This window comes from Ylistrum balloti, unplaced genomic scaffold (genome assembly GCF_031769215.1).
Source record: "Ylistrum balloti isolate Yb309-2 unplaced genomic scaffold, AGI_CSIRO_Ybal_v1 Utg369924, whole genome shotgun sequence".
Classification (NCBI taxonomy): Eukaryota; Metazoa; Mollusca; class Bivalvia; order Pectinida; family Pectinidae; genus Ylistrum; species Ylistrum balloti.
In genome coordinates, this window is record NW_026782040.1 from 188,995 (window position 1) to 216,303 (window position 27,309).

The 27,309-nt window shown below is 34.2% G+C and overlaps 1 protein-coding gene across 2 annotated transcripts; it reads left to right on the forward strand.

Moving 5' to 3' along the window:
• Window positions 1-1,028: 1,028 nt before the first annotated feature.
• LOC132546961 (uncharacterized) lies at window positions 1,029-26,292 on the forward strand. 2 transcript variants are annotated; one of them, XM_060210691.1, is made up of 21 exons: window positions 1,029-1,045; window positions 2,343-2,420; window positions 3,130-3,236; window positions 4,927-6,074; window positions 6,450-6,478; window positions 6,820-6,891; window positions 8,128-8,250; window positions 8,429-8,551; window positions 8,785-8,859; window positions 9,476-9,606; window positions 12,396-12,482; window positions 12,941-13,030; window positions 16,718-16,837; window positions 17,869-18,046; window positions 18,506-18,649; window positions 18,907-18,992; window positions 21,611-21,681; window positions 22,177-22,241; window positions 22,846-22,987; window positions 23,309-23,382; window positions 23,875-26,292. In XM_060210691.1, the coding sequence occupies exons 2-21, from the start codon at window positions 2,384-2,386 to the stop codon at window positions 23,889-23,891; spliced, it is 2,919 nt and encodes a 972-aa protein (XP_060066674.1). In that variant the 5' UTR covers window positions 1,029-1,045; window positions 2,343-2,383; the 3' UTR covers window positions 23,892-26,292. The 2 variants fall into 2 exon arrangements, with proteins under 2 accessions (XP_060066674.1, XP_060066675.1); XM_060210692.1 differs by lacking the exon at window positions 1,029-1,045 and adding an exon at window positions 1,800-1,876.
• Window positions 26,293-27,309: the final 1,017 nt, after the last annotated feature.

Sequence of the window (27,309 nt, forward strand, 5' to 3'; positions counted from 1 at the left end):
AGCACTAGGTTTAATTCTGTAAGAGATATGGCTTGTTCAAGCTATTCCAGGATTGATATCAACTTAGGCCTAAGGTAAGCTTGGTGGGCCCCAGCTTCACTAGAGTTATGTATGTAGTCAAGTGTTTATATACAATGTAAGAGCAATTTTCTGGCTTCTCTTGCCTCTGGAGTGAATAATTTATCAACACTACAATTTATACCATGAAAATCAAGATGAAATGAAGATTGTAAACAGATTTTCCTTTTGGTATCTTGAAGCCAATTCAGAAACTACACCCATGTGAAAACTCATTATTTGTTAAAACTGCAGCCTAATTAGAACCAAATGGTCTGTTGTTACAGATGTACACTGTAAATGTACTAAATATCAGATAAATAACAATGCAACATCCTTTCATAATTTCCACAGGTGCTTACAGCCATTAATGTGGTTTTTTTTCATTATTACATATGTTAAGTTAATGGAAAATATAATTTTGCAGGCTGTCATTTTTGTGCTCCTAAGATTAAGCATCTGCACAGCATAAAATGGTTTATTCTGCAGTAATAAATCATATTTAGTTACAAAAAACACATTCATTTCAATGGGCACGTGAAGTAATATATTTTCTATTCTTATATCAGGGACGTATAATACAGATACGTCCCTGCTTATATCTATATTTATTCTATCATTTTATTCAATTCTAGGCAATGCTATAATCCGGTCACATTGAGTCATAAATCTTATCAATAGTAAGCCCCCAGAAATTATACTCTGTTGACATATTATGATATCTGCTTCATCTGGTAATTGTCATCATCATCATCATCCTCGTCATATTTGCAAACGTTTTACCTGCATCCACCGTAGTCAAGACGCCATCACGTAAATAATGAACGATAACTTCGCACAAACCGGATCCAGTGTCAGGGGTCGTCTCCTGTGTTTTGATTGGTCAAAATACATTAAGAATACTATTAATAGCATAGAGAAATACCAAAGGAAAACCCCATTCTGCTTTCAGTTTCAAGACGGAAAAAGACAAGAGTATTCAATAATGGTGAGTTTAAAAAGAGAAGTATTTCTTAACTATGCCCAGATGTTTCTTACTAATTTTGTATATGAACATATATGAATTGTGAACTAGCCAAAATATCGCTGATAAAACGCTAACATTTTACCCAATAAACAAATGTTTGAAGGGAAATACTGTATTTCAAAGAGGAAATAAAAACCATGTTGAAAATGGCGTAAGTCTAAAATTAATATAGGCATACTTGTTTGCAATTTCAGTACCTCACAATGGTTTTGAAAATGATATTTACAGCAGAGATAGTATTGATACACAAGTGATGAGTAAATCTGTACATGTTTCGGAGTTAAGTATTTTGTACTTTCAGTTTGTTAAAAAGTTTCATGTCCACATCTTAACTGATCGATAGTAGTCTGAACCATTATGACGTTCTATCGACGTATACATCATATATATCATCTTAGAGTCGATGAATGTCAGAAGAATTCGGACTTAGTTGATAGGTCTATGTTAGAGATATATGGTCACTACCACACCAAACAATACAGATGCTTCATCCTAAGAGTCTTCCTACCAAAATAACCCATTATCCATTCTGCAAAGGCCGTGTATCTAAATTTACAGATATATTTCTTTATAAACACAGGGTTTTCCATAATTTTGTTAGTAGTAGGCTGTGTAGTGAAAGTAGGAGGCTGGCCTGCCGTCTACGTGTAGTCGTGTACGGAACATTATTACAGAACTGGATTGGTGTAGGCGGTCAAATGATCAAAGTAGCCAGTCAAATTGGCCGGTGACCGGCTCTTATGGAAAACTCTGTAAACAACTGGTTCTATTGCCATGACTTACATTAAAAAGGTGACAAAGTTAAACTGATATTTAATCTGAAATAGAGAAAAGAAACACCCATATACCCATAATTACAACAAAATTTAAATGTAACTGAGAGATGTATTAAATAGCAATTAAATGCATCTTTTGGCTTTGAGCCCATTTTTTTTTTTGTAATTTGGAAATAAATGTTCACAAGTTTATACTATTGTTACTAATATTTTGTCTTCAGTAAGTGAATCCTTCTAATAAAATATATTGGCATTTTTACATGTGACAAGGAAGTGAATTAAAAACAAAACAGAAAAATGTACAAAAGTTACTACTTGTTATTGTTGAATATTAGAAGGACTGATCATATGACTTTCATGGGCCAATATATAGGTACATGATGTATTCACTTGTTGACCATGTTGTGTTCATGGATTTGTCATTAGAGTAATATTTATATTCTATTTTGTCCATAAAAGTCTGTCTTCTTTTTGTTATTTAGAGAAGTATTAATTGAGAAGGAGACAATATTGGTATGCAAGTATGACATTTTATCAGGCCGCAAATGGATTAGATGAAGGTAGGTACCTATACCAAAAATTCTCCAGTTTTAGGTCACATGATGAATTTGACATACATGTAACTTGAGTCAAATGCTCATTCTTAAATTACGTAACAAGAATAAAACATGTTAAAACAGTGTAGATGTCACTCAATATGTTTCAACAGCAAAAATGGTAGCTTAATAGAAATCAGATGACTATTAAGGCCCTGTGGTCTCATGTGTAAAATTCTTTGTTTGATTCCAAGTTAGAAAAATACCATTACTTGTACAATTTTTCGTGCGAAAAAATTTTCTTTTTAATCATGATCTCAGACTCAATATTATCAACCATTCATTTGTAGGTAATAAAGTATTGTTTACTAGTAAATAATATATTGTAACTTATCGTTATGACTTAACTGTAAGCAATATAATTCAGCAAATATCATAGACGAGTGAACTCAACATCGACCAGCTTAACAAGATCAACTTTGTCCTCTCCTTTCAATATAGTTCAGGTGTTGGTGTGTGTTCAAACATAACATATTACAAGATGTTCCTGGTTGTTCAAGCATAACATAGAACGGATATTCCTCTCTGTTCAGGTGTTTCACAAAGCAGGTTTTTCTTTTGATTTCTGTGCATGTGTCATATAGCACATGTTTTCTTTGATAAGATTAATCACTTTGACTACACACAGATACAATATTTCTACTTTGTTGATTCTGTTTTATTTGTTTTAAAGTGAACCGGAGTCAGTCTGATCGAGGAGGAATGGATTATAGTCAAACCTTAGTGTCCAGTCCCGCTGGGGCTGATACAGACACCATCTTGACAACAATATTAAAAGAGGTAACTGTTTGAAGAAAGTATAAATGTATATACAGTATAGCAATCATTGAAGTATTTTCTCTGCTCAATCACATAATTCAGAAAAGTTACATTTTGGTAGATTTTAAAATCACAATGTGAAGGACAAAATCAAATGGAGGCAACCATTTTGTTGCATGATTTGAAATTCATGACATATTGTCATTGTCCAGAACACAGTATGACATCAAAATTGACTTCTGACTGACAAGCCAGTGAAACACACATACTCCAGGGTATTTTACACTAGTGACATATGCAAAAAATATTTATGTATCTTTTTCAAATTTCATATATAGGAACCTGTTGGTCTCTGCAGCATTGTTTAAAATGCTGTTTTATATTTTGACAATGAAAATGTGATATTGCTATTTGTTCAGGCCCCACTTGTATAAAACATCTCAACTTGAGATTTTCTCAAGTCGAGATTTTCCTCAGCTGATATCTCCTCAAAAACGGCTTGTATAAAATTTTCTCAAGGAACAGGAGGAAGTCCTTGGCTAGGATGTCCTGAAATTCCTTGAGGAATTTTCATACAAGATATTTTCAAGGAGATATTAGCTGAGGAAAATCTGGGCTTGAGGAAATCTCAAGTTGAGATGTTTTATACAAGTGGGGCCAGAAGTACCTGATGGATTTTTCTCAAAATATCAGTTTCCTTTTGTCTCTAGTTGAATTTTGACAAAGACACTTTGTTACCACTATTTTTTAGAAGTACTATATTGATCAATGTAGGTTCCCTATGGTTGCTGGTTTTGCCCTTCTGAAACAGATAAAAAAAAAATGGCTGAAAGGCAGCCATTTTGGATTTTTACAAGGAAAGCTTGCTTTGACTATTGCAAGTGGAAAACTTGATGGATCTTCCACAAATTTCATACTAGGGTTCCCCATGAATCCAAGTTGTTCTGTTTTAATTTTGTTGACTGATCGCTGTAACAAAATTCTGACGGGAAATATTCTTTCACATATCCTACAACTAAAAGTACAAATAGAAAATTGAAAAGAAAGAAGGGAAAAGATCCAACTTTCAAAAGTTGACAATGAATTATTTTAATCTCTATCTTAAAAAAAACTGGATGGATCTGTCTGAAACTTCATGTGATTATTCCATTTTGTCAATTACTTAGTCCTTACTTGTTATGGTTTAAATTTCAGTTTGATCACAAACAAAATGGCCACCACATTGCCGTCTTAGATTTTGACATTGTAAATTTGTTATTGCTATGTCTATAAAGATACTGGATGGATCTGTATCAGACTTTGTATGTAGGTTTCCTGTGTTCTGCCCTTTTGATTTTGAGACTTTCAGAAAAACATTTATTTTACATTGCGAAATAAGTTTTGGGAAATTTTACTAATCTTTCTTGTTGGCTCGGATGTAAGCATGTCATGGGTCTTATTATGAGAGGAAACCAGAGTACCCAGGGAAAACCCACATGGTCAGACAGATGACCTTCTACCTTTTCACAAGTGTTCTGGGAATCAAACCCCGGATGGCTAGGTGAAAAGCAAGTGCATTACCACTACACCACCAACCTATATAATCAAGAGTAAATAAGAGGGACAAAGAGAATATAACTGACTTTTAATGATCAAATGACGATCAAACAATGGTGGGTACCAAGTGAGCAGTTTTGATATGAGTGTATTTTATATAAACCTGTTGTTTCAGGTACGAGATATCAAGCAGTCATTACGTAAGATAGACCATCTTCAAACTACAATCCTCAGTGTACAGCAGGGTCTGGGTAGCCTCAACGAAAGGGTAGAACAATTTTCAACTGTCCTGTCACCAGCATATGAACAAGTTAACAACAACCGACAGGGGAGACAACTGGAAGAGGGAAATCAGGAACAATCTAGAAAACTGGATAATCAATTGAAGAAGGCTTCCCTGGACCACAAGTCATTGCATGCTGTGAGAAGTCCAGTTTCTGAGGTACCATCATCTCCTGTACAATATTCAAGGTCAAATTCCAAGGTTGAAAATGGTCTTCCGGATACAGAAGTATTACCAAGTGGATATAAAAGAAACAGTGAAAACAGAGAAAGACAGTCTGAAGGTGTTGTGACAGAAACACGTACACCATCTCAGGAGACTAGCTTTTCTTTGGAAAGTCAAATATCGCAAGGATCACTTAATGGAACATCTCCCAGACATAGATCATCAAGACAAGATACCACAACCACTGAAGAAAGTACAATGGGGTCTGTATCACCTAGTACAGAATCACTGCAGAGGAACTCTCACATCAACTCCCCATCAACTGTGGGAAGGTCAAACTCCAGGACAAGTACGACAGTGGAATACCAATCACCATCCGCTGAAGGCTTAAGGCATGCGACGGGACACAAGGCAGACAATGAGGGCAGTGACAGGCAGCTGAAAACACCATCCAATGGTAATACAAGCTTGGAATCAAAGTCTGTCGATTTTGATGGTTTCAAGGTAAATGTTACACCAAGGAAAGAAGACAATAGGTTCACTTACCATAAGATACATGTAGGAGAAGTAGAGGAAGCTTCTGTGATAGAAGTAGAAACAGAAGAGCCAGTTACTGTAGATGTCATTGACCCTGTGACCTCTTCACAGTCACAAAAAGAGGAAGAAGAAACACTTGATCAAGATCCTGAGCAAGAAAGATCTTTAACAGAAACAGTTCAGCCAACACCAAGTCCAGAACCAGTGCAAGTAGAAACTGAAAGTTCTTCCCAAGGTACAGAGCCTGGGTTGCCTTTAGAAGAAACAGTCACCATGGAAACACCAGTCAAAGTTACAGAAACAATAGCCACAGTATCACCTATTATCGCCACTCCCAGGTGACTTTCATGTTCACACTTTGTAGTAAAAAAATATTTGTTTATTACCTGTCAGTCAAAGGGACTGTCATTATTTTGAAAAAAATATTTGCAATATGTGAGTATAATTCAAAACATCTGTCAAGAATATATCTAATTGTCATAGTTATAATTGTAATGTCAAAGCATGTTACATTCTATAATAAAAAGGTCACATTTGACATGTTCAGCAAATTTATCAAACACATTTAAACAATACTTTAATGAATGGGAGGGGGCATTCATGTCTTACAGTTAATTTCTGAATTTCCAATAAAATCGAATATATAAATATAATGTCTAGTTTTGTAATAATTCTTTTTGTCAGATTAACATTTTTATTTTGTTTTTTTTCAGTGAAACAGCTGAAGAAGGGGATACAGATGGTAATGAAATAAATCTAATTTTATTTTGATAATGTAAACAAAAATGAAAAATTCTATATTTATCTCTATACAAAACTTCGCACTTTTTAATTTGTCACATGATTTTTTCAGTACAGGATGTCTAAGGTAGATATATTATTCATGGAGAAATGAAAAAAAAAAACCAACACACATATGTTTATACTTTGATAATAATAATATGGTAAGATAAAAAATATTGACTGATCTGGAGGAGTGTTGAATGTTCACTGTTATGTAAATTCAGCTTTTCTTAAATATCATCAAATGATAGAATAATTCAGGAAGAGTGTTTATCATAGAATATGGGGTTTATTTTACAGACTCTACCAGTGGTCCCCTACCCAAAGAGAGGCAGTTTTTGGAGAGTTTAACACTGAAAGAGGCTCAGAGAGGTAATACAAGTAATGCCTTTTTAAAATCCAACAAAGATCTTAGTGAGGAATGGTCACACAAATATTTTTATCTTTCCTTCAGTTTCTAAGGTGTGTGGTGTATATTTGGGTCACCTGAGGCTTAATGTCATGGTGACCTACAATGTATGGTGATCTCCTTATGTTTGGCAACATGTGTCATTTGTCAGTAAATTTTTTACATTTTTATTTCTTCTCAAAATCTTTGAACCAATTTCTATGTCATTTTGTGGAAATCTTCTGTGGTCAAAGGTGTAAAAATGTGTAGATTATATGGTCCTTATCATAATTAAGGACCTGAGGGGCAGAGGGTGTCAAATTAATGAAAATTTCAAAATCTTCATCTCAGTTAAACACATGTATTGAGTATTAAGTACGAATCAAAGATGTCTTAAGGTCCTTTACAAAAATAATAAATTACATGACCTCAAGGTCTCTCACTTTCCCTTTTGAGGTTTATATAGGAAAATTACAAGATGATGATATGTACATAGTGACTTTGTTTACCCCATGGGATATAGATTGGGGCCTAAAGGGGTCAAATTGTCTGAAATTTTAAAAAATCTCTTTCTCAGCATCCAGATATGATAGAATAAAGGGTGCTTTAACAAAATGTGAATTTCATGATCACCAGGTCAAATATTTCATCTTAAGGGTAAAGTTAATTATAGTAGGATGACAGTTGGATAGTATGCTTGTATTGACCTGGACTGACCCTCAGAACTATAAGGCCAAAAAGTGTATAATGACTTAAAAGTTTCAAAAATATTCTCAGGCCCAAGTATGGGAGAATCAATACTCATCATTGTTGGAAAGACTTTAGATTATTAACCAAAATTATTGACTTGATGACCTCAAGGTCTCATTTCCTGATGGAGAGGGGTACAATTTAGTACAATTTATACTGGAAAACTACAGTTTTATACATGATTTTTTTTTTATTTTAAACTTGTTAAGAATCCTAAACAAGGGATGCAAGTAGATATTATGCTAATTTTACATTGGCATTATATACTGAACATTGTTCACCTCATCCTACTTTGTTAACAAGATGATTTCTACGATATGTGTTACAAGAACAACATCAGAATTTTTGGATTTCAAGTGAACATTAAGGCCCATGGGCCTCTTGTTTATATCAATTTTCAGTATATTGTTTTTAAAAAAGCTTTAATTTCAATTTTCAATTATTCCTTATATGATGTGATAATTTTTCAGCTGCTGATTGTCGGGATCCTAAATCTGATGGAGCAGATACAATCATATGTGTAGACACATCCGATAGCATGAAAGGTGCCCCTATACAGCAAGCCAGAGACTTCATCAACAATTTCTTAGACGGTATTACAATTACTGTTAAAAAACTTAACTTACAAAATACATCAAATAATTCAAATGAAAGTTAAATCTGAAAACATAAAAATGGAACTAATTTGTCAACGTAGTTTTTAATAAATTGTATATTGATGCATGGTATTGTGGAATTGTGGAATAAACTTACTGTTGCTATGGTAACCAGGTATTGAGGAATGTGCAGTTGATCATGCGTTGGAGGAGAACATTGCCATAGTTACCTTTGGTAAAACTACAGCAGTGATGCAGCATCTTACAAATGACTACTCCAAAATCAGAGAAATTGTCGGTAAGTATGCTTCTGGAAAGTCGGGAGTTTTCACAATAAACTTTTTTTTTTGAAAATCCAGGATGTCCTCATTTAGAAAAAAATGTCTCAAAAATCCAGTGTTTTTTCTTCATATGATCTTGAGATTGAGGAAGCTAGTCCTTTTAATCTGTATAAACTTTACATATATTTTGAATTCATAAGGAAGCTCGTCCTGTTAATTTATATTAATCTTACTTGTGTTTTGAATTAAGATGAAATGGAGATTGAGGGAGCAAGTCCTATCATGACCGGCCTTGTGCTCTGTATGAGTGCTATCTACATTAGAGGTAATTTTAACCTTTCAAAACAATTATAGAGTTTATGTATTTCCTGTTTTTCTGCTAAATAAATACACACACACACACACATATATATATATATAAATATACTATCACAACATATTGTTTTACAGGCCTTGGGAAAAGACAACGTAATTGTTTATGATCTCACCCAACTTACCCGTAAATAGTGTAGAGATTAGTGTACCATTATTACAGATGTAATTTCACCCCTTACATAAATCATTGTTGTAACACATGTGTAATATGACCTATCTGAAATGTGATTAGCTGAAGGTTCATACTCTTTACATGATGACATCATAGCTTCATGGCATCATATGCATCTTGTCACAAAGAAAGTAACATAGATGGAGAATATTGTCTATTTGAATTTTTTGTTAGTCATACAAAATAATGTTTTCACAAATATTTGTATCCAAGTTATGAAATGAATAGAACCTTAATTTTGTTTCCATTTCATTTGAGATTTATGAAACTTTTCGTATTATTTCGCCATGTTTTTGTGGTTTCATTTGTACGGGAAGTACATCACATTTTTTTCTCCGTTTTTTTTCTTCAAATTTTCAAATTTGATTAATTTGAAATGATGTCTTTTATTTAGGTGGGGTGGTTTCCTTTCGCAATAGGAAAATCATGCCTCGTATTTTATTAGTATCGGATGGTCATGTGACAGATGCTCGGATCATGGATGGTCCAGATGTAATTCACCCTCAGGGTATGAGTGAAGAAGAGGTAAGATCTATACACAATTGATTTATTATTCACTGTAAATGTGTTAGATAGTTTCCATAATCTCCAGTGCTGAATCATAACCATGACAGAAAACTTATATCAGTGAAAACATGAAGGTTGAGTTTTTAATGCTTCATATTTTTACAATTTTTTTACCTGAAGCGTTAAGCAGAAAGGTGTCATTTTTCAAGGATGATATGATATGGTATATGTTTTCTTTGCTTATTCCATTTTTTCAATTTATCTTTTTTCCGTGATTTTATTACTTTTCGAAAATAACACAAATTAGCTAGAACTGTCAAAAATAAAATTTACATTATACAGATATTAATGTATCTGGATTGGATCAAAATAACTCCAATCTGTGGTGTTTTTCCACTTTCTAAAACTTGATAATTCTTTTAAACTTTGTATTGTGTTGTATTAGGAAAACAGAATGTGTTTTCTGCCTGCTTGGTTTTGTCACTGCAAACACATACTGACTTTAAAAAGGACTCTGGCAGGGTATTTGGTCCTTCCATTCAGGGCACATAGATCTTTATAGGAATCATAATACCGTGATATATGAATATGATGATAAAAAATATTACCAAATGTACAAAAACAACGAAGAAAATACCAACATGTTAACAGGGTTATAATCCAAACTCAAAGTCAATCAAACTAGGGCAAAATATGAACAAAGGAAAAATTTACACAGTGATTCTTGAAAATGTACAAGGATGATAAGACCAGGTGTTCCAGAAGAATAAGCATCTTTTGCTTCGTTGATGACCCCCATGTAAAACTTGGGACAATACAAGCATGCAATGTCCTGCTTCCAAATGAGAACATGGTACACAACAAGAGAACCAAGATATAATATAAAGAGGCCCAATAGGCCTGCATCACTCACCTGGTATTTCATCTTCATAAAAAATAGAAAAGTTGTTCTTCACAAATACATTAAAGGGATATTCTGCCCAAGATGCAAAATTTCTGGCTATTCTGTACCTTTTCTAAAATCATTCTAATGACTTTTTTGTTTTATTGTTAGCAACAAAATATCTATACTGTGGTCAGTTTGGACAGGCAGAATTGGTGGAAATAATTTCAGCCAATATAAATCTAGCCATCTAAATCTAGTACATCAGGATATTGGGCACTAAAGCATTACTGGATCATAGATTTCATTCAGATTATTCAGTAAATACACAAGTGTGTATACTGGTCGCTGAAAGTTTTGCTGGGGTTTTATTACTTCATTAGGCTTTTTTGTGTTAATCTTATAATTTACACAAATATTTCATTCCAATTGGCTTATATCAACGCAAACCTGTTATGACGCAATCAGGGCTGTGCAGACTTTTGCAAATCAAAGTGGTTAGATCTATAAAGTATTTCCACAAATTAAATACGTCATATTTATATGGTAAATTGAGGTGTACGATTTCCATAAGAACAGAAACACCCCATGCAATCCTATCTTGTGCAGAATCTCTCTTTAACATGTACATCATTGGAATTGAAAGCTGGCACATCCAAACAATTTCAACTGATTTCCAAAATAAATAGATTTTAATACTCAACTATTAACCGTGACAGTTATAACCTTGATTATAGGTAAATGTCATTTCTTTTGTTATTAAAATTTGTTGGGCTTTGACCTAGAAACACCTTTTCACTTGTTTCCGAAATTTAGATTTACCCCTGTGACCTTGAATATAGGCCAAGGTCATTTTTTTTCAAGATCATTTCTTTTCACAAACCTATCAGCCAACCATCATGCTTTGGCCTGTTATGGTTAGTCAGAAGATGTTGTGTTGAAGTTTTAAGAAATTTGACTTCAGTGACCTTGAATATAAGTCAAAGTCAGTTCTTTTCACAAACTTTGGTGGGCTCCATTTTTTCAAGTTTTCGTTACAAATTGATTAAATGTTTCCAAATTCAACTTTTTTTAGCTTAGAAGTAACAGAATCAAAACCTGCAAGATTCCTCTGTAGTAATAGACCAGTCAGTTTTTCACACCACCATAGTTAACTAGAGCGGAACGGCAAGACCTTCAGATGCACGTGCTTTCACCTTTGACATGACTTTAGGTACATATTGGAGAAACTACGAGTGCAATTACCGGCAATACATGATTTGAATTTTTAAAGATATTATGGTCCCAACAACCAACAAAAGGAATACCATGATATTTGGTCTGTTGGTTATTGAGAAGAAGTTGTCTTAATAAGTTGATGCCAAAGGAACAGAAAATAATAATTCAATGTCAATACTCTCATTTATTATGTTATTACTGATATTTACATTTTGTTGACTATTCTCATTCCTACATTTGAGACAGAAATTTTCGGTCAACGACAGCATAAGCTCACTTGGCCCTTCAAGCTAGATGAGCTAACAAATATCAAACATGATTAACTTTATGATTGGCTAATGGTGTCATTTTTCAAAACATTATACTTGAATGGGAATTACCTCCCTTGAAATTCAAATCGTTCCACTCAATTTTTTTTCTTGTAGATATGATAGGATTTCTGAAACCCAGCCAAAAACCAAGCATAACTAAATGAAAAATCAGCATTCATGATTTTTCTTAACTTTGTGATAAAATATAATATTTCATAGCAGTAACTGGCATAAAAGGGAATTTGATTTGTTGGTAGAAATTCCGCACAGTGTATCATTAATTACACTTACCTGGCAGAGAGTTCTCTTCGTCAGTTTTATAAAGAAATCTTTTGCTTTAGGGACAGTAAATTTGCCTTTTTCTGCAACCTGAATTTTTTTTTTGATGTTTAAAGGCTAAGCAACAGCTGATAGAATTTACTGATAGACTTAAGAGTGAACATCGTAAAGTCACCTGTATACCTGTCGGGGATGCAGATATGGTAAGTTGGTTTTATTCCTCTCTTTTATTATACTTAAATATTTACTTTTCCTTTGAGCTTTTAATTAAGCAAAACCACCCTCATTTGTCTCAGATTTGACAAATACATACAGAAATGCAAGAATCAGTTATTAATCAAAAGATGATTTGGTAAAGGAAGACTAGTTCCACTTAAAATGAGACTGACTAGACATTTCTTCAATCAGGAATCTCAATTTGAAATTTTTTGAAAAGGAATTCCCTGTATTAATTTCCTACTCACAATCACAAGGTTTCCTCCTGGAGAGCAGTATTAAACAATATTTATACTTTAGCAAGGCTGAAATTGAAACAGAACACAGATGATCAAGTATTTGTTTCGACAAAAGCCTTCTTTCTTTGATCTTTGGAGAGTTTAAGAATAAGTAGTAATTCATAGGTATATTGGATACACTATCAACATCAACTTATGATTTTCAGACGGTGCTGGAGCACATAGCCCACACAACGGGAGGTGAGGTAGCCAAGGTGGAGGAAGCAGGGCGACTTAGTAAACAGTTCCTGTTAGATGTAAGTTGAAAAATTCTCCTTATGATCATAAAAGTTCCTTGATGTTTCAGACAGATAGCACAGTAATAATATTGGTGTGCAATGTTTCAGAGAGACAACATTATAAAAAGGAAATTTGTATTATTACATTTCAGTGGGAAACACTATAGTAAAGTATTGGATGTGACATTCAAGGGAGAGTTCTGCTCCAAAATTTGTGATATGAAATTTCATTGAGACAACACTGTAATAAAATTTTGATGTGATTTTTCATTGAGACAAAACGTTTATAAAATTTGTGCTGTAATATATCATTAAGATGACACTATAATTCAGGATTTGATATTTCATTTTAAAAAAAATCAATCTTATGAAATTTGTAATGTGATATTCCATTGAGACAACATTATAATAGTGTATTTGATAAGATTTTTCATTAAAAAAGCGCTGTCATAATTCCATAACCTGGTACATATATTCCATGAGACAAGACAAGCACTGTAACAAATTGGTGTTTGGCAACATTTTGAAATAAATGGGATAATTGAGTCATTAAAGCATTTGCCTCCTTAACCTCAGGTGACCCTCTTGGATTTTGACAATAAATGTTTGCTAAGGCTATTTCTTGAGAATTATTTGATGGATTTTTATACGCCTGTCGAAAGACGGACGTATTAAGGTATGGCGCTCTCCGTCCGGCGTCGGGCGTAAACTTTTATTTGTCCAGTGATCTCCTCCTACATATTTCAGCCGATCTTTATGAAACTTGGTAGGCTTAATCACCATGATATGAAGTTGTTTTCCTGAACGGGGTTTTGATTTGGTGAATTGAATAAGAGTTATGCCCCTGTGTTTATTTCACAATAGAAATCTTGTCTGGAGATCTCCTCCAACATTTTTTAGCCGATATTTATGAAACTTGGTAGGCTTAATCACCATGATATGAAATTGTGTTTTCCTGAACAGGGTTTTGATTAGACGATTTGAATAAGAGTTATGCCCCTTTGCAGTTTTGGATATTCACAGGCGTATTTTGTTCCGCTTTGCAGTACTCTTGTTCTCAAATTTCATAATCAAGATTACCCTTTGTGCCTAGTTGTGCTTTTTAGATTCTGTGAGTGATCAGAAGAACAAAATGGCTGCAACGTTGCCATCATTGATTTTTGACATTAAAAGTTCGTTAACACAATTTCATAAGAAACATGGGATAGATATTTCTCAAATTTGATATTTGCCCCTTGTTTTGCATTGTCCCATATTTTGACTGTAAAAATATGAAATTGCTGACAGGTGGTCATCATGGATTTTGACAGTGAAAGTTACTTATCATCTTTTAGAGAGCAAATAAAGATAAAATAATGATGAGCACCAAGGTCCCTTTAAAATCTCTTGTTTCTATAAATGGTGAATAGTTGTGAATGACTGAGGAGATTTTGATCAAATTTTGTACATAAAGTTAGTCTTACCCCTAGGTAACATAGGGGTGGGGCCCAATATGGGAAATGGAGCAATTGTTTAAAAACCTTCTTCTGTTTGGATGTTCCGTCAGAAACATCCTGTAGGGAAGGACAACCAACTTTATGTAAATGGTGGTTCTCAGTCCTAAGACTTGATGGGCAGGGCGCAAAAGGGGAATTTTGACAAATTCTTTGAAATATCTTTTCTTCTGTAGAAACAGAAAAAGAACAAAAAAAGTATCATGTTCAAATTCAGCTTGAACCATGTTCAAAAGGGACAGAATTTTGTACTGTGAATGTGACCAGTCTGCAGGTACAGTGGCTGGGCCCAATATGGATTGAGGAATAGCTTTAAAATACTTCTTCTATGGGGATGAAGGTATTTTAACTAAGTTTGGAGGCAGTTGGAAATGTATTTGGGGAAAGGGAAACAATTTGCTTGTTGGTTTTTGTACTCTTGGACCTGAGGGCAGGGGCCAAATAGGGTAAATTTTACAAATATGACAGAATTTTGCATATACACAGTAGGTCTAACCTTTCTGAGGACTGAGGGCATTCAGGACAAGTTTTGATAATAGAGATAAGAGTTTAAAATCATACTTTTTCTCTTTGGATGAAGATATTTTGGCAAAATTTGGTATTGAGTACAGTTTTAAAATTCATTGTCTTCAGGGAAAAACCTTACAATGTAATTGTGAATAGAAGTGTTTAGATTTGAGAGGTGAAAGTTCCGATTGAGTAATACAATCCCCACGAGCCTTTTGTTTTGATTACATTTCATTATGACAAGAAAGTAAGTATAGATGTATACAGGACCAAAATGTGAGTTTTGTAAAGTTATAGACAATGTATTGTTTGATTGCCTTTCATTACTCTATTGTAGTGACCTGTCTCGTGTGTAATTCTCTTAATGTGTCATAGTGGCACATGTACTGTTTGTGGTTAATACTGATAATTTTAGATTTAATGCATGTCATAAGGATGTGTCCACTTGAGTCAATCAGTGTAGGCCTAACCTCATAGTGGTTGATGTTTACTTCCTCATGAGAATTCTTCAATTTTGCGTATTTCGTTTACAGGACAAGTCTTCTGTTTTTGTTTTTGTTTTTTTTGTAATAAATTTTATATTGATGGAGAAAATAATTTATTATCATGGCAATGTGAATTTATTCTAGAATTATTGACAATGATACAATAATATGTACTTACAATGTCCTGTGTATGAGATAAGTTGGTAGATTAGACATTTTGATGGTATGGGCATATTGACCCTGGCTGACCCCTAGGGGCTGAGCGACAGGGCTTGAAGGGGTCCTAGCAAACAAACAAACATATGCAATGTAATACACAAATCCTCTACACAAAGAATACACACTTAACCTTTATTTGAAATTTAATTTCACACAAATAAATATGTACAAAATCTGGTACAAAGTGTCACTATGTACTTATATGAATTATTATCATGATGGTATAAAATGGACATCCTTATACAAAAGTTATGCACGTTTAACTGAAAATAAAAAGGGATCAGTTTTAATTTTGCTATAGCCCTGTTATCAGGGATATGCAATTTCGTGTTAAGTATTTTTTTTTTTTTAATTCACTTAAATAATTCTCAGGTAAAGCAGAATCTCAAATGTACTCTGGAGTGGTATTGGTTTTCTGTATTACATTAAAAAAAATGTTCTTGGCTGTAAAACAATATTAAAACATGGTTATTCTAGAGGAAAACCATTTTTTTGTCTTTTTCTAGCAAACTGTTTTCTCTTTCTTTTAGCAAACCAGTTTTCATCTTGTTAATGAGTAACCAATGTTATCAATGTATAATGAAGAATAGGCATGTAATCATTACATGGATAAGACATAGAACTTGAAAAATATACCTAGGTAATAGAGTGCCAGGATAACCCAGTCAATTAGGCATCAGACTTGGCAACTTTACACAGGTAAAGATCAGAAATATTTGTGTTGCTCATGCAGCTAACTGAGATCACAGACAGTCTTATATTACCTCGGCTGTGTCCTCGGGCAAGACACTTTACTGCAATTGCTCTGGATAGCTTAACGTGATGGGCCTCATGCATGTTGTTCAGTGAGGTAGCCACCACCTTTAATTGATTTTAGCTGTTCATAGGATGATAAACCCAGTAACAATGAAACAATCTTCAGTTGATGACTATGAAAGATTTAAGAGTTGATAAATTCTTTAATAATGTTTTCAATTCTTTATTTGATCTGTAATCAACAGACGATAGTTGCCCGTGTGATGACAGATGAAGCTATTGGTAAACCAGACTTTGGTCGACAGACAATGGAGAGAATTGTCCGAGACAGTACTACAGGCAAAGACCTTTCTACAGAGGAAATGGTAAGTTAAAATACCAACCCCTATAGAATCACCAACCTATGGAAACCACAGCAACTGTGTAAGTGCCAGTATTCAATATTCAGAAAACAATAATAATGCAGTGAACTAGGTTTAAATTCTAAATTCTGTAACGTGAAAACCACATGTAAAATGTAAAGCTTTCATTTTAATGCAGAAATCTGTGAAGTAATATTGCAAGAAACAATAACATTTCTTTGCATTAAAAATTTCTACAATCAAAGACAGTGAACATGATAACATTTTCATACTGAAATCCCTACATTGAACTCTAAAGTGAACAATATTATCTTATCTCTTAAATCCCTACATTGAAATCTTATCACTTAAATCCCTACATTGAAATCTTATCACTTAAATCCCTACATTGAAATCTTATCTCTTAAATCCCTACATTGAAATCTTATCACTTAAATCCCTACATTGAAATCTTATCACTTAAATCCCTACATTGAAATCTTATCACTTAAATCCCTACATTGAAATCTGAAGTGAACAGTATTACTGTACATTTTCCAGGTAAACGTTGAAATCCCTTTAGTGAACTCTACAGTAAACAGCATCACATATGAACACTAAAATCCCTTCGACGAAAACTAAAATGAACAAAGTTTCATCTTTCTCCTTGATACATCTAAACACTGAAATTTCATCAGTTAAACCTAAAGTGAACATTGTACATATAATATCTAAAAATTCCTGAAGTATTACATCTAAACAGTGAAACAGTGAAAACTACAGTGAACAAGAATCTCCAAATTGAAACAGTGAGTAATATTACATCTTACCAGTGAATGTCTTAAGAAAAAAAAAGTACAAATATAATCTTGAGATGTAAAACCACTACAAAAAGATTACCACTTACCAGTGGGTCTCTAGGGAATCCACAGTTACCAGCAGTTTTCCATCTTACTGAGTCAGTGTATAATCAATGGCTAGTTTTACAATGAAGCACATCATTAACTGTATTCCTGATCAATTTGTTAACTTTATGGCTTATACTTTTTTTGCAGAATGTTGTGTTTGACAAGGTAATGACAGAGTTGAAGGACAATCCTGGTGGTCGAGATGGAGCCGGTGGAGAAGAGGGACCTCTCCCTGTGGGGACAAGGGTACGGAGAGGTCGAGACTGGGTCTGGGATGATCAGGATGACAACATGGCTGGTACCATTATCGGACATAAACAAAGAGGTAAGAAAAGTAGATAATTGTATATAAAGAGTGAGGTAGGGGAAATATTGTACTGAAAGTACATAATTGGAGTTAAGAAATGAAAAATATTGAACTTAGAATTTTTGTTTTAAAGTCTTGGATAGGTCAGATTTTGTGACAATAAAATAGGGGACCCAAATCTCAGCCTCCTAAGGGGATGGGGCTGATAATGGGACTGAAAAGGGTTGATTTTTATAAAATTATTAGTAGATACTTTGTGATTTAAGAGATTCAGGTTTTTCAGGCCAAGGCTCAAAGGTATCCCTGTCCCCACAAAAAGGGGTTAAAGTTGGTTTTAGGTGTATGTTATAAAGGAAATAAATATTTTTTATGTTTATAACAACTTTGTGTTATTTTCATGGATTTCTGTATTTCTGATGTGTTTTAATATCTGGTGCTTTGTATGAACTTTGGTAACCTTTCCAAATTTTCCACCAGGATTTGTTTCTGTGGAATGGGACAGTGGGAGGAAGGGAAAATACCGAATGGGTGCAGAAGACTCCTTCGACCTCAGAAGTGTAGATGAACCACGTTTCCTGCCAGAAGGCATGCTGGGAGCTGTTGGGGTTTGTTGTAGACGAGGTAAAAATTTTAAGTATTTCTAAATATACAAATCTGTAGCTGGTTTTTCGTTGTGACCTGTTATAGAATTGATAAATCAAATGAGATGATTCATTAACCAAGTACAAAATCTTTAACCGTTAAGGCATCTGAAATATTTACAGCATTTTTTTTATAGTGGTATATACCAGTAAGAGAAACTATGTATATGCTTACAATTTAGATTGATGAAATCAACATTTTGATGTTTTTTGTTATTTCTATTTTGATTTTGTCAGGGCCCGACTGGGAATGGGATAACCAGGATGGTGGCGAAGATCAAGTTGGAGTTGTTTTCAAGATAGAAGATAATGGGGTCATACATGTATGTTGTTGATGAAATAGATATCTGTTAAAAAAACATAAACTTTATTTATTTTACAACAATTGCGAAACAAGTTATGTCAACTTATACTAATCACTCTTGTTGGCCCGGATGTAAGCACGTGAGGGGTCTTATTGTGGGAGGAAACCGAAGTACCCGGGGAAAACCCATGTGGTCGGGCAGGTGACCCCTTACCTTTTCATGTCCGTTCTGGGAATCGAACCCCGGTCGGCTAGGTGAAAGGCGATATCTGTTCCTTTGAAGAGTGATTCATGGCAGGTGTAAAATTAATAATGGTCATTGATTTTTGAAACAATAATGAATTAAAGCCACCAGTGGCAGAACAAGAGGGGTGTAATGATCTTAGGTATCATGTATCCTTTAATGATTATGTTTCTTCAGCATTTGCTGGTCCAGGCTGTGATTCTGAATCCAAATTCTACACTCTGTGACAGAATATAAATTCTACTAACCACCTTAGCCACAGATTCTTTTTCTTTTGGTCCTTTTATCTAATCATTTTTTTTTATAAAATACATCTTCCACAATTTGAATGTAACTCCAAATCAGCAAACCTGCTTAGAAAAGTTACACATTAACTAAACCTTTATAATCAAAAAGTGTAGTGTTAAGGACAGATTACTAACAGATGACATGCCATCTTTGTAACAGACAGATCTCAGATGCCAAACTTGTGGCTATAAGTGCTGATGACATGGCACCTATGTAACAGACAGATCTCAGATGTCAAACTTGTGGCTATAAGTGCTGATGACATGACACACAGACAGATCTCAGATGTCAAACTTGTGGCTATAAGTGCTGATGACATGACACACAGACAGATCTCAGATGCCAAACTTGTGGCTATAAGTGCTGATGACATGGCACCTATGTAACAGACAGATCTCAGATGTCAAACTTGTGGCTATAAGTGCTGATGACATGACACACAGACAGATCTCAGATGTCAAACTTGTGGCTATAAGTGCTGATGACATGACACACAGACAGATCTCAAATGTCAAACTTGTGGCTATTAGGGCTGATGACATGACACCTATGTAACAGACAGATCTCAGATGCCAAACTTGTGGCTATAAGTGCTGATGACATGACACACAGACAGATCTCAGATGCCAAACTTGTGGCTATAAGTGCTGATGACATGACACACAGACAGATCTCAGATGTCAAACTTGTGGCTATAAGTGCTGATGACATGACACACAGACAGATCTCAGATGCCAAACTTGTGGCTATAAGTGCTGATGACATGACACACAGACAGATCTCAGATGTCAAACTTGTGGCTATAAGTGCTGATGACATGACACACAGACAGATCTCAGATGTCAAACTTGTGGCTATAAGTGCTGATGACATGACACACAGACAGATCTCAGATGTCAAACTTGTGGCTATTAGGGCTGATGACATGACACCTATGTAACAGACAGATCTCAGATGCCAAACTTGTGGCTATAAGTGCTGATGACATGACACACAGACAGATATCAGATGTCAAACTTGTGGCTATTAGGGCTGATGACATGACACACAGACAGATCTCAGATGTCAAACTTGTGGCTATTAGGGCTGATGACATGACACACAGACAGATCTCAGATGTCAAACTTGTGGCTATAAGTGCTGATGACATGACACACAGACAGATCTCAGATGTCAAACTTGTGGCTATAAGTGCTGATGACATGACACACAGACAGATCTCAGATGTCAAAATTGTGGCTATAAGTGCTGATGACATGACACACAGACAGATATCAGATGTCAAACTTGTGGCTATAAGTGCTGATGACATGACACACAGACAGATCTCAGATGCCAAACTTTATGCTTCGAGTTTTAGAAATGAAATTTGGTATTACAACTTTATGGTTGAACGTTGCACATCCAGTTCAATTTCTGGGTGACCATGACACTTTATGCAGGCAACACATACAGTTCCGAGGAACTCTTGTATTATCAACTGATTGTCATGACAGAAAGATAAAGGCATCACTATTGATTTATTCCTATTAAGTGCAATGAATCCATGTGTTTCATATGTAGGGATGGAAGGCAAGTTAAATGTCAGGCTGATCATTATAGATAACCATTGATGGTTGTCATAGAAACATTTCATAAGGTACTATCCTATAATATCATTGAATAAGGCCAGGGGGCCAACAGACATTACCTTTAACTTAACATCAGTGATGGGCAAATTACAAGACAGAAAGATAATATTGATTCATAATGCTTTAGAACAGCAAGAGATATGTGTGTCCTTATTACATGACACTGAAATAATATTGGTTTGTAGTGCTTTAGAATAACAAAGGTGGGCTTATTACAGGACACTGAAATAATATTGGTTTGTAGTGCTTTAGAATAACAAAGGTGGGCTTATTACATGACACTGAAATAATATTGGTTTGTAGTGCTTTAGAATAACAAGGGTGGGCTTATTACAGGACACTGAAATAATATTGGTTTGTAGTGCTTTAGATACATACAGAAATATTTTTGAAAATAATTGAATAATGTAGAAATTTTAGATAAGTGTACTGTTTGAATAGAAATTTATTGATTTTTTTGGATTATGATTATAGGTAAGATGGCAAAATGGTAAAAGAGGAAACTACAGATATGGAATACACGGAAAATTTGACATAGAAATGTGGTAAGTTTTTTTAAATACAGCAATAAGAAAGTAAAGAAAATAATATAGTGTATCAGAAGAACTGTATGTAATTACAGAGAGTCTTAATTGGTACATGTTGGGTGCATGAGTTCCAGTGTATATGTCAACCCACCAGTCCATGGTAACAGAGCTGGCAAGACAGATGAATTCATCCTTTGAGAAATCTTTGAAGATCTAGAAAGCCTTGTAATATGATATTTGATTGGTGACACTGCAGTGGAGGGCTAGTTCACTAGAATAAATCAGTTTGATTCAATTTTATTAAAAGTATACATGAATGTAGTTCAAATGTGTTAAAAATTGAAACAACTTGACCTTGATCCAATTCGAAGGTCATGGATGTGAGATGGATTTTCCAAAATTATGGACAAAAAGATGACTTATACAAGCCTACAAGCATATTGAATCTCTTGTAGTTGAAATTCTACCAAATGAATCTGCTATAAGTTTCAATGTTGAACCCTTTTTCAACAGCCCAGGAAGAAGACCAGCTCAAAGTGGAGCTTCAAGTGATGCACAAGGCTCAGCTTCCATCCAAGGTGAGGATGTAACTTGGATTTCAAATAAAAATTTGGTGCTGTAATTAGCATTGTTTTGGTGTTAATTATTGTAAGGTTTGAGTCAGTGACCATTATGTGTTGTAGTGTTGTGTGATTGAGTCAATGACCATTATGTGTTGTAGTGTTGTGTGGATTGAGTCAGTGACCATTATGTGTTGTAGTGTTGTGTGATTGAGTCAGTGACCATTATGTGTTGTAGTGTTGTGTGATTGAGTCAATGACCATTATGTGTTGTAGTGTTGTGTGGATTGAGTCAGTGACCATTATGTGTTGTAGTGTTGTGTGGATTGAGTCAGTGACCATTATGTGTTGTAGTGTTGTGTGGACTGAGTCAGTGACCATTATGTGTTGTAGTGTTGTGTGGACTGAGTCAGTGACCATTATGTGTTGTAGTGTTATGTGGGTTGAGTCAGTGACCAGTTGATGTTGTCGTGTTATGTGGATTGAGTCAGTGACCAGTTGGTGTTGTAGTGTTGTGTGATTGAGTCAGTGACCAGTTGGTGTTGTAGTGTTGTGTGATTGAGTCAGTGACCAGTTAATGTTGTAGTGTTGTATGGATTAAGTCAGTGACCATGTGTTGTAGTGACCAAAACTCGGCCACAATGGCAGTGGGAGATAGAACCAGGGACATGGATTCACCATAGTAATCAGGCTTCCAGCCGGATAGAGGATCTTTACCAAAAAAGAGGCCGGGGCACGACTCTGGTGGAGATTGATGGCCAATCGTAAGTACACTTAGAATGAATGACAGTTGTTGAACTAGGCCTAGACATGTGTTTTCTACACTGGTAATAATTCTGGATTTAAAAATAATTTCATGCAACATTTTTTTATGTAAAAGTTGGCATACAGACAAAAACATTAATGACATTAAAATGATCAGAACAGAAAAATGCAGTACATGTATATTGAATACAAAGCTATTTCATCGGCCAGAGTATTTAGAGATTTTGACTTAATAAAAAGCTGTCATTTTTCTTGCTTTTGCAAGTATCAATTGATTAAGAAATTTAAGATTTTGAAAACAGAAAATATTTTTTTTGTAGGTACCGAGTTGTCATCCAGAACCGTAAACAGCGAAACACGTCATCTGGAGTAGAAAATACTATACGGAGACAAGGTTGGTTATTCTATGTATCCAATACAGATTTGTAACTAAATCAAATTTGCATATATATAATGCAAGTGAAAAAACAAATAATTGGATTATTAGCAAATTTTTTTCTCATTTCTTTGTAAAATGTTATTTGTTTATCAAAGGCAGTGAATCTGTCACAACAGATATGAGGCTGGTTTACACTTCATTATATGTGTTTAAATCAGTATCAAGTTTTTGTCATGACAACCATGTAGTAAACTTTATCCCAGATGAACTAAAAATATATTCTCTGATGGACACACATCTATTCAAATGTGAAGAATGGGCTAAAAACCTGCATACCTTCAGGTATCAAGGGGAAGGTCAAAAGAATTCTGTCCACCAGGTCAGTAAGTAAATGTGGAGTAGACTGTATTTTCAATATCATTTTACACATTACAAACAGTTACAAAGATTTCAATCATCATAACCTTGGATTTAAAAAATAAAATCTCTCTAATTTTCCTTTTTCAGAAATACCACAAACATAACAACAACCAGTGGCTCTGGAACCAGTTTTGATAGTGACAAGTTATTTCGAAGGTTGAACTTCTTTGAACAGAAATTTGTGATCGACATAAAGATTAATTGATGTTGTATTAAATGACTCTACCTTTATTCATTAAGAATTGCATTCTATTTTGAATTTAATTAATATGTAAACTGCATACTTCGTTCAGTGTAAACAAATTTTGGATATAAATATTGAGAACCTTCAGACTACAATATTGGCTGTCTAGACATAAACAGAAAGTGCAAATGATATATTTTAGTATAATATATATTTTCAGTGCGTAACTATGTATGTTTACTGTAGTGTATGGTCATAATAGACAGAAATGTATTAAACTCCCTGCAACAAAGTTAGGGAGGGGTATACTGAATCATACGGAGCCCGTTAACTGACATGCTCCATACTTATTTTATTTCGTTTTTTCGAAATATTATTTCGTTTTTTCTGATGTAACTGGTTGTATGTGAATCCAGTGATCACTAGTCGTAAGTGTCTTGTACCCAGGCAAGCACAGATTGACATATTCCTGATATGTGTATCTCAGTAGAGTGTACCACAATCCAGGCAGTGCACCATGCATGACCAGCTACTTTTAGCATTGAGTAAAGGTGGCACTGTAGAATCTGTTTGGTAATTAAATTTATTTACCATGTACATAAATGTATATGCTTGAAATTTAATATAATGCAATTTATAAATGCATAAGTCTTTCGTAAATGAGTTATATCCTGTTTCCCCTGCATCAGTTTCGGGATTGCAGCATCATGTCTGAACACTTAATTCAGTCTTTAAAGACTTCAAAAGTGGCTTACATGTCCATATGCATACATCCCATAACTCTACTATAACACATTAAGATACTATTGGCAATATATTGACTACATAGAAATCATAACATGAAGTTATTGCTTTTAAATATTGAAGTCATTAGCATTTTATTTTAATTTTAACATATTTTATTTCATTTTATCTGCATAAAAGAATCTGTTAAATTCTTATTTTTCAAAGTACAGAATTGGATTATATGAACCGATATATATTGTGAAGTAAATTATTTCCCAATAACTTTGCTTGTTAACTTCACAATCAGACCTTTATCCAGGTATTCTCTCCCTCCATATCATACACATATCGTATCTTCATCAAGTTTAAGTTTAATATGAGACTTACGAAACAACTCCACAAATTTTTCATTTAAGCAAGAATTAAGATTCCATTCTATCACACAATTATATCAATTTTCAAATATCACAGCAAACATGCTTCTTCATGTCAAGTTTGGAGCCCTTTTAATTGTTTTGATTTTCATTGTAATGTCCTAAAGCATTTGACAAGTAATTGGTGTCAATTCATTGTCTTTCTATCATGTCACAATATTTCAATTAAGTCGTGAGTTCTTATGCAATTAATTTACATGGGTACATATGCACTGAATAGTACGGCAGTGATGTGATAAATACATTTGTGTAACAGGCATACTGTTTAAATGTTTCCAATATATATTGAAACCACCAAAGGCCTGATGCCTTGCTGATCGAGCTGAGTCTGTTAAAATTTGTAAGAATCTTATCAGATTGACATTCTCTCTCTCTACAGTAAAATACATGACCAAGTTGAAAATTAAAATGCTTACTTGCTTACTAGTGATTTGCTTGTGAGGGCAAGATTTTTTATCAATAGGTCCTAGCTGTCCCTATACTAAGGACAATGGGAGTGAAGTTTTGATTTTCCTTCATTAGGGAATGACTTCAAAAGGTTTGTTTTTTGTGTACACTCTACTGAATAAGAAATCCACCTTTGAAGGAGTTAGTACTTCATGTTGCTAAAGTGAAATATCTTAAGTATTGATATCACATCTCTGTTTTGGTGTCTTATTGTACAAATCTGTCTACATCATTGTTTAACTCTATGATGGAGTCTTAATGTACTTCTGTCTGATGCTGACTTATTGTACAAATCTGTCATTGTCTTACGTACAAATCTCTGCTGTGGTGTTATTGTACAAGTCTGTCATTGTTTTATGCACAATTCTCTGATGCTGAGTTATTGTACAAATCTGTCATTGTCTTATGTACAACTCTCTGATGTGGTCTTATGCACAACTCTCTGATGCTGTGTTATTGTACAAATCTGTCATTGTCTTATGTACAACTCTCTGATGTGGTCATATTGTACAAATCTGTCATTGTCTTATTGTACAACTCTCTGATGCTGTGTTATTGTACAAATCTGTCATTGTCTTATGTACAAATCTCTGATGTGGTGTTATTGTACAAGTCTGTCATTGTTTTATGCACAATTCTCTGATGCTGTGTTATTGTACAAATCTGTTATTGTCTTATGTACAACTCTCTGATGTGGTCTTATGCACAACTCTCTGATGCTCAAATCTGATGTACAACTCTCTGATGTGGTCATATTGTACAAATCTGTCATTGTCTTATTGTACAACTCTCTGATGCTGTGTTATTGTACAAATCTGTCATTGTCTTATTGTACAACTCTCTGATGCTGTGTTATTGTACAAATCTGTCATTGTCTTATGTACAACTCTCTGTTTGTCTGACCTTGGTAGTTTTCTATGAGCTTTGTATACTTTTTTTAGTATAAGGTTTTAAATAGAGTTAAAAGTAGTTGTACCCTCTAGATTACACATGTTTTGTTTGTTTCATTTATAGATTACATATTCATCATATTTAGTATCTATCCAATTATAAGTTTGAGGTGAAATAATCTGATTTTGATATGAATACAAAATATCTGTGAAACACAACATTCAATAAGGATCAGACTGTGAAATAGATACAGTGATGGATAATATTTTTGTAAATAAAATTATCCATTAAATCTGCATTTCTGGTTTTATTTTTTTTTTTTGTGTTTATGTGAAGGTTACCTTTATACAGGTGACAGAATTTATCAAGAAAACATTGTTTTTTATTTGATTAGAGACGCAGGGGTTTGACACCTCAAACAAACACGAAAAGTGACAGAGTTCCAGTGTCCAACCATATGGATTTTCCTTCAGAACTCCTGTTTCTTCCAACATTAAGACCCTTATACACTTCAATCCAAGTGAACAGGTTAATATACATGTGTAAGTTGGAATAATTATAACCTGCTTTGAAATTGTTGTGAAATTCATGGTTCTTGTAGAAGAAATTAAGTTTTAACAAGTTTAAGCAAATTTGGTCCCAGAGCCAGCAAGTCAAGGTTATTCATTTGAACAAACCTGAAAGCCTTTCACATAAATATGCCTGGCCTAATATCATGACCTTTTGTTGGTTTTTTGGTTAATAAGATGCTAGTTTAAAATTATTACACATTTAGCCCCTATGACCACAACTGGTAACATACAATCCACCTGGGCCTTTTGGTTGTGGAGAAGAAATTGT